The sequence below is a fragment of the Cebus imitator genome, unplaced genomic scaffold (assembly GCF_001604975.1).
Source record: "Cebus imitator isolate Cc_AM_T3 unplaced genomic scaffold, Cebus_imitator-1.0 Scaffold410, whole genome shotgun sequence".
In the NCBI taxonomy this organism is placed as follows: Eukaryota; Metazoa; Chordata; class Mammalia; order Primates; family Cebidae; genus Cebus; species Cebus imitator.
This window is the reverse complement of record NW_016107725.1, coordinates 30,055-38,775: the sequence shown is the minus strand read 5'-3', so window position 1 is coordinate 38,775 and position 8,721 is coordinate 30,055. Positions and strand designations below refer to the sequence as shown.

The 8,721-nt window shown below is 52.3% G+C and overlaps 1 protein-coding gene across 1 annotated transcript in view; it reads left to right on the top strand.

Moving 5' to 3' along the window:
• Positions 1–8,721, top strand: part of IL16 (interleukin 16) — a 110,199-nt gene that overhangs the window by 72,325 nt on the left and 29,153 nt on the right. The window contains exons 4-6 of the mRNA XM_037731597.1: positions 1,019–1,161; positions 5,039–5,149; positions 7,126–7,269. Of these exons, the coding sequence (XP_037587525.1) occupies positions 1,019–1,161; positions 5,039–5,149; positions 7,126–7,269 (398 nt within the window). The remainder of the gene's footprint in view (positions 1–1,018; positions 1,162–5,038; positions 5,150–7,125; positions 7,270–8,721) is intronic.

Sequence of the window (8,721 nt, the reverse complement as noted above, 5' to 3'; positions counted from 1 at the left end):
TTTTTTTTTTTTTTTTTTTTTTTTTTTTTTTTTTTGAGATGGAGTCTTGCTCTGTAGCCCAGGCTGGAATGCAATGGTGCAATCTCAGCTCACTGCAACCTCCTCCTCCCGGGTCCCAGTTCGAGCAATTCTTTTGCCCCAGCCTCCCGAATAGCTGGGATTACAGACAGGCGCCACCACGCCCAGCTAAGTTTTGTATTTTTAGTAGAGACAAAGTTTCACCGTGTTGGCCAGGTTGGTCTTTAACTCCTAATCTTGTGATCCGCCCGCCTCGGTCTCCCAAGGTGCTGGGATTACAGGCATGAACCCGGCCTCTTTTCACTTTTTAAAAGTGGCGGCTAGAAAATTTTAAATGGCATCGGTGGCTGGCATTATATTTCAATTGGGAAGCACTGTTATAGAGAATGATGACTTCAATCAGGTCATCTGTGAAGGTTTTCCCAGCTGGATGTGGTAGCGGGGCAGGGTAGAGTTCCTGGTTGGATGAAAGGAAGTCTGAGGTTTCCACAAAGTAGAGGAAGCCTGTCGCTTTGCATTTTTGTAGATACCCAAAGAATCAAGAGTTGTCTCCATGTGTGCATGTGCCTGTGTGAGCGGCAGCCAGAAGGCTCTCCCCCACCCCTGTTCTTGTGGGGTCTCCCCTGTTTGTGCCTGTCCTCGGAAACCTTTGTGTTTTCCTCCTTCCTCTCCTTGGTTGGGATTGAAAACACAGGAACTGGATCTGATGCAGACTTTGGTGTCAATTCTCGCCGAATTGAATGGAAGTCAAATGGAAGTGAGAGCCCCGCCTGCACCCTGCGATACAGATTGCATGCGTGGAGGTCGTGAAAATGCTGCCCATGTCTTCCACGGCGACCTCTCCCCACCACCACGTGGCACAGGGGCTGAGTGGTTTACAGTCACCCGGACCCTGGCCAATGAGGGGCTGGCAGTTGGTGGGGGCTGGTGTAGTTCTCAGCTGAAGTTTGCATTTTGAGAGCACAAATGATGTCTTGCCGTTTTACCTCTTCCGGTTTAGGTGTTAATCCCTATTGCACGGGAGAAAGTGATTTTCCAACGACCAAGAAATCCGCAGCATCCACAGACAGGCAGCCTTATTCCCTCTGCAGTAACAGGAAGTCTCTCTCTCAACAGCTGGCCTGTTCAGCAGGAAAGGCTGCGGTAAGAATGAAGGGAGGGAAACTCGGAGAAGGGGGAGAAGGGAGGGGCCCAACACTAGCAGGGTCTGAAGAGACCTTCCCAGTGTTTTGTCCGCAGAACTACACAGGAAAGGGTCTCGCTCAGCAGGTACCAGCAGGTACAGCCACCCCTGGGCAGAGAACCGCATTAGAAATGGGCATCCATTGAGCGCCCCCTTGTGCCAGGCACTTGCAACTGCTGCCACGTCTATGCTGCCAGGAGCTAACACGTACAGAACACGGCCACGTGGGGACAGCCTCAGCTGTGGCTTTGCGTGGATCGCTTTATTTCATCCGCACATACTCCTAAAAGGTAGAAGAGGGAGCTGCAGCTGGACAAGTTAAAGGATTTATGCACGTTCACATTGTTAAGGAGAAACAGGGCTGGGACTTCAAGTCCGATCTCGACGACTCTGAAGCCTGTGCAAAAAGGCTTTTCACTCCTGTAATACAGTGATCTGCTTTACCAACATTGCCTCTAATTCCTAAAACAAGCTTAGAAAGGAATATGTTTATACATCTTAAAACCTATAGGGCCAGAACGTAAACTGCCCTGGGTGCTCCTCAGTCCATGGCCTTCCGACTGCACGTGTCAGCTTGCAGGCAGAGAGCTAAGCAGAGGAGAGCACAATGTACCCTGCACATGCCCGCACCCCCGCTGCACGCGGTGGGGCACGCTGCCACTTTTGGTCCCACAGCGCCCTCTGTCTGTAGCATCTCAGCCCTCCAAAGGAAACTGCCCCAGCCTTCAAACACCTTCCGAAGGTTCCCTTTCACCTGGGAACGCTCCTGATCCCTCCAAAGGCGTGGACTTCACATTTTCCCGAATGCCCATCAGGAGGCAACACTGCTTCTCTCTCTGTGCTCACCCAGCCTGTCTTGTGAGTGTCATTTATGTTAGCATTTCATCTCACCTGCTGACTCTCCCAAGGGGGGCTCCATGGTCAAGCAACGTTTCCCTGCATGGTACATAGTAGATGCTCAGTGAATTTCATTTCTCTCTTCCCTTCCTTTCCTTGCGTAAACGTGTTTTTCATTCCCAAACTGGGAGTGTGGTGTCCCAGTGTTAGAAGAAGATGGCTTCCCTGGTGCCTCCCTGAGCCAAGAACTTTCCCAGTTCCTGGTTTCCTGCACATCTGGGGTCATCCGCAGCAAGCGCTGGGTCCCTGAGGATTGGGCCAGTGGGTACTTCCTGGGGGAAGCGGCTTCCTGTCTTTGCTGCCTCATGCGTTGGGATCCAGGCCCTTGGGAACAGGAGGCCTACCTGGCCGGCCAGGATGGGCTGAAGATCAGTCAGTAGTACCTGCGTGGGAGGCTATGTTGAAAAGGATGGAGGGGCTACATTCCACCAGCAAGGAGTGCTTCGGGAGATTAGCAGTGTTAGGGGACGGGGGTGGGAGACACAACTATTGCCTCTACTCACTTAACTCCTCAAAGTTTAGGAGGCAATTAGACGCGCTATTAGTCAGAGACAGAACCAATAAGAGGTATATAGACAGACAGACACATACATACAGAGAGAGAGAGACAGAGAGAGATTGACTATAATGAATTCGTTGGTTCATGGGATTATGAAGGTAGGCAAGTTCCAGGATCTGAACGGTGAATTGGCAAGCTGGAGACCCCGGGCAGCCTATGGTTCAGACATAATCCGAGTCTGAAGGCCTGAGAACCAGGGAAGCCAACAGTGTGGCTCCCTCCCAGAGGCCAGCAGGCTCAAGCCCAGGAAGAGCTGATTTTTCAGTCGGAGTATGAAGACGGGGAAAAGACCGATGTCCTGGTTCAAAGGCAGTCAGGCAGGAAGGATGCTTTCTTACTCAGGGGAGGCCGGTCTTTTTCTATTCACAACTTCAACAGATTGGATGAGGCTCACCTGCCTCAGGGAGGGTGATCTGCTTTGGCTACAGATTTAAATGCTCATCTCATTCAAAAGCACCCTCATAGACACACACAGAATAATGGTTGACTAAATATATGGGCACCCATGTGGCCCAGTCAAGTAGGCACAGAAAATGAACCACCATAGATGTCCGTGCGTGACGTCATGTTGACTACATAGCAACCCTCCAAAGGAGGGGGAGAGGGAGTTACCACAGAAAGGGTGTTTCTGGAAGAGAAGGAGGGAGGGTGAGATCCACAGTGGATGGAAAGGCCAGGGCGTGGCTTAGAGCTACAGGACCTGGGTGACTTTGGGGACAGCAGCCCATCAGGTGTGGGCAGTTGCAAGCCAACAAGAGAGGGGGCAATCCAGAGAAGAGGAGTTAGCATCCAGGGAATGCTAGTAATAAAGAAAACATGCATTCCACGTTCGCTGCCTGCCAGACATGAGGCTGTGTGTTCTACGTGGCTTCATGTATTTGTTACCTAAACAGCTGTACAGCCAAGGGGTACAACATAAACAGAGAGGTGTTAATGTCCACCTTTGACAGGTGCAGAGGCCAAGGCTGAGACGTTAAGTGGCCTTCCCAAGGTTTTCTAATTAGAAGCAGCAGGATGGATATGGATACGGGCAGCTCAGAGCCCAGGTCTTGCTGCTTCCTCTGCTCAGGTGTCATGGGGCCAGCATCAGCCTGGGAGTCAGCATCTCCGAGATCAGAGAGCAGGGAGCAAGCAGCTGCCTCCACACTCACAGCCCGTGTGTCTGCTTTGATGGGCAATCAGGAAGCGCAGCCTTCAGCCCCAGACAGACTCTTTCCAAATTGTGAAATGCTGAAAGTAGCAAACAGTCTTGGAGTTTATGGTAACACCAAGAAACATGTCTAAGGCATTTCCTATGTGTCGGGCAGTGTTCTAAGCACTCACATAGATTTATTCTTCAAAGCAGCACTATTAGATAGGCCCCATTAGGACCATGCTTTTACAGCTGAGGAAACTGAGGCAGAGACGGCTAAGTCATTAAGCCAAGATCACCCACCAGCTGATAATGGGCAGAGCCCGGAAGAACCCAGCAGTGGGGTTCCTGAGTCTGAGCTCTCACCACCAAGCTGTATTTTCCCTCTGCAGGGTGCTTCCAGTGGCTTCACTATTTGCAAATGAACTCTGCTTCTCATTCACAAATAGTTAATTGCCTGTCTGCCTATCCCAAAATTACAGCCTGAGTTTTTTGTTTTTTGAGACAGAGTTTTGCTCTTTCACTCAGGCTGGGGTGCAGTGGTGCAGTCTCGGCTTACCACAACCTCTGCCTCCCAGGTTCAAGTGATTCTCCTGCCTCCACCTCCCGGGTAGCTGCGATTACATGCCTGCCACCACGCCCAGCTAGTTTTTGTGTTTTTATTAGAGATGGGGTTTCACCATGTTGTCCATGCTGGTCTTGAACTCCTGACCTCATGATCTGCCTGCCTCAGCATCCCAAAGTGGTGGGATTGCAGGCGTGAACCACCACACCTGGCCACATTCTGAGTTTTTAAGTCTTTGGGCTCCTGCCTCCTTGCCCACCACCTCCTGCCTGGCACAAGGGGAGTTCTCAGTAAATGTGTCTTGGATGGACATAGTCTCAAGGCATACTTGGTAGTGGGCTTTCCAATTTCTACCTGAGGTCTCAGTTATGGGGCCCTGTCCCGGAGGCAGTGGAGTCTGTGATGTTAACCTCGACCTACTTCCTTGACAAACCTTAGTGAGCCCTTTGGCTGCTCATCTGCAGGGAGACTGGGCTCAGCAAATCGGGTTCCTAGAACCAAGGAAGTCCCTCCCCACCAGAATCCGACCCACACCCCACTACCCACATTCTGGTCGTTATGCTTCGAGCAGTTAGGAGAAAGAGGACTTGGTTCCTATCCATGGCTGGGCTTTTCCCCTTCCCGGTGAGGCGTGTGCTGCTCCTGTGTGGCTCATCTTCTGTCCACTCGGGTTCTTTGTTGCAGGGCACTGCAAGGCCGACACGGTCCCTGAGCACAGCTCAGCTCGTGCAGCCGTCCGGGGGCCTCCAGGCTTCTGTCATCTCCAACATCGTGCTGATGAAAGGCCAGGCTAAGGTGAGGAGTCACTTTTTAAAATTGACTTTTAAATTGTTTGCGGTGCTCAAAAGAAGGTGAAATGGTAAAGGCCACCAAAACTCATGCACAGGTGACCAAAAATGGTTTCTGTTATCTTGATGTGAACAAAATGAACATTCAGATTACTCAGAGGAGTAATCTTTACAAGCCCGGGGGATGGAAGCCAATGAATCATTTGATACGGAAATCCTCATGTGCAGAGCAGGGATGATGAGTTCAGAAATAAAGCAGGCTTCCCACTCTCTGGCAATACAACCTACACCCCAAGATCTCGTCACTAACAGGATGACAAGTAACAGTGAAGCCGGGGGAGGAGTTGGAGCCGGAAGGGTCAGCAGGTGCTGGAGGCAGAGTCAAAAGCAAATCGTGGTAAAACCAGCGGCCAACACTGGGCCTTGTGCTATGGGCTTTGCAAGGGTAACGCCTGTGATCCCCAAAACAATCCTCTTACTATCTCCGTTTTATCGGTGTGGAGCCAGGCACACTGGCTCACGCCTGCAATCCCAGCACTTTGGGAGGCCTCCCGTTTGAGTCCTGGAGTCGGAGACCAGTCTGGGCAACTTAGTAAGACCCTGCCTCTACCAAAAGAAAAGAAAAGAAAAATTAACCTGGTGTGGTGGCACATGCCTGTAGTCCCAGCTGCCCAGGAGGCTGAGGCGGGAAGTTTGCTTGAGCCCAGGAACTCGAGGCCACAGTGAACTGTGGTAGAGCCACTGCACTCCAGCCTGGGCAGCAGAGGGAGATGCTATTTCTAATAAATATCTATGTGTGTATGTGGGTGTATAGATAGGAAGACGGACGGGGGACCGGGGGGATTGCAGGACTTGTCCAAGCTCACTGGGTTAGTGAGCAGCTGAACCAAGGCAATGACCCGAGGTGGCCTGACCCCTGGGCCGTGTTCTTAACCACGATGCCATCCTGCATCCCCAGCGTGGGTGAGACTTTGAGTCTAGAGCAGCTGTCTCAGCCAGGACGAGGCTGGGGTCCACGGAGGAGCCCTGGAGGGTCTCCTACCTCACCTTTTCTTAAGCCTGTGCTACTCCCGGGCGCCATTCGTCCTGCCCATCCTGGAACACATGCCACCTTCACCAGAGGCTTAGAACAGCTGCCCATCCCCACGGCTCTCCCACTGGCTCCCCACAGCGCCAAGAAGACGCAGACAGCCTGCGGTCCCTGTGGCACCGAGTGATGCTGCCATCTGCCAGGCCGTTCCACTAACTCACTGGCAGGTCTGCAGGCGGCGCTGTGCCCACCCTCCCTTCTTCCTGCCTAGACCTCACTCAGCCTTTCCCTGGACTTCCTGCCCGCCATCACTCTGCTGCCTCCTGGCTGCTCCCCAGCGGAGACTACCTGAGCTAATGAGTTTCTCCTCCCAGAGCCACCTGCGCAATTCCGGGATATGTTTATTGGCTCCTGGGAATCACCTGGGGCGAGGGCAGATGGAGCAGGTGCAGGAGGGAGAGCACGTGATTGGAGGCGGGATCGTCCTTGGGAAGGGGAGTGGGGGGCCTTTGGTGGGAGAGGCGATGGCACTGAAGCTACTGCTGTTATTACTGCTGTTGATGTTTTTATGATTGCTGCTAGTTATTTTATTGTCAAACACAACCCTGGGAGTTAGGTCGTAACATCATTATTTTACAAGGAGGGAAACTGAGGCACGAAAGCAGAAGGTGATTGGCCCAGGATTGCCAACTGGAGAGACAGAGCCAGGGTGCTGGTCTCCATCCAGCCTCCCGCGAAAGCTCCAGACACTACCCGGCCCGGGCTGCCTCCACACCACTGCCATTGGTATTGCTATTTTTGTTGTTGTTGAGCCATGACACCTCTGAGACCAAAGGCACCTTCTCTCCTTCCCAGTCCCTTTGTTCAGGGCTGAGGCAGGTCCTTGGAAGGCATCGGCCCAATGGGAAGCGTGGAATACTACTCCTAAATCAGACCTTCTCTTCTTTCCCCAGGGCCTGGGCTTCAGTATCGTTGGAGGAAAAGACAGCATTTATGGCCCCATTGGGATTTACGTCAAAACCATTTTTGCAGGGGGAGCAGCCGCCGCCGATGGAAGGCTACAGGAAGGTAGGCTTCCCAGCGCTTTTCAGACCTCGGTGGAGGAATCAGAAGCAGAATCCAGGATTGCCAGGGCATAGAAGATGGTGGGAATGCAAAGTATGTCTTGAGCCGTCAGGATTCGGCCGACATGGATTCTGGGGTCTGCAGGCAGTGAGGACTCAGCTCCCCGGAGTGGGGCTTCATTATGACTGGCACGTTGGTCGTGCATGTTTGCACATTTAGCTCCTGGCACCATTACATTTTAGCTGGTCCTAGGGCCAGCCTGGGTGGGGCCCAAGTCTAAGGGGTCTGTTTTTGACCCTCTGTCCAAGATCCTCAGCAGCTGGGATCCATTAACACCTGCCTCCTTCATTCTCCCTGTCCTTCCTAACTCACAACCACAGGGAAGCCGGGTTCAATGCTTCCAACCCTTGTAACAGGTGAGTCTGATAAACATTCGTTCACTAGGAGCCTACTGAATTCTAGGCTCTAGGGATGTAGAGAGAAACAGTCGGGCATAATTCCTGCTTTGAAGAGCTCATGGTCTGCCAGCCGGGGACCCTCTCTTCCACTCCACACCCGCCCTTCTCCTGTCGACCCACCTGCTCTCAATTCTTTGATATCCCACAGGACAGACTGCTCAGCCATCCTGGGAGGGAGGGGCGGGGAGAACAGAGCTGCCTGTTTTCTTGTCCTGAAGAGTCAGGGTTCCCCCCATCCTCAGCTTCACCCTAAAGTCATGCATGGATTATTGGGTAACAGGTTTGGCCCAAAGAGATTGCCAGGTTTCAACTCAGGAGGCAAAGTTCAGGGGCTGGAAGTCACAGGGCAGAGAGCAGCCACCGCGGGCCAAGGACTGGGTTACCCACCAGAGGTCTGAAGAGAAGTGACTTCATAGTGTTCTCACTCTTCTCTGTCAGCTCGCTCTCTGTAGGCTGTGCTGGGGATCATCTAGCGGGCTTAGGGCAGGAGGGGCACACTAGAGTCTGTGGGCCAAGTCTGTTTTTAATATCTCATGAACAAAGAAAGGTTTTTACATTTCTAGATGGTTGGAAATTTAAAAGTGTTTTTGATTCTTTGAGGACATGTGAAAATGAAATGAGATCCAAATTTTGGTGTCCATAAAAAAGCTTCCATCTTGGGTGTGCTCGTCCATGCACCAGTCATCCGGCACCGTGCGGAGTAGATGCAGCTCACAAAGACTCAAACCTTCACTAGCTGCGTCTTTACAGAAAAAGTTTACCAACTTCGGCATTATACAGAATTATGCATGTGGATTTTAGGGTGTGGGCCGTGGCAAGCCTCTGAAGGTTTTTATACTATGGGAGGGACCCACTGCGACCGGGGCTTTTGGGGGCTTTGGAAATTAGAGTGAGGGATGAAGTGGGCTGGAGAGACCAGAAACAGAAAGGCCATTTAAGGGGCTGTGGTGAGGGGAGCCCCAGGCTCCAGCTCCAGGGACTGCCCGGAGGTGGTAACCCTGGGAGGAGGGGGGAGCAGATGAGAGA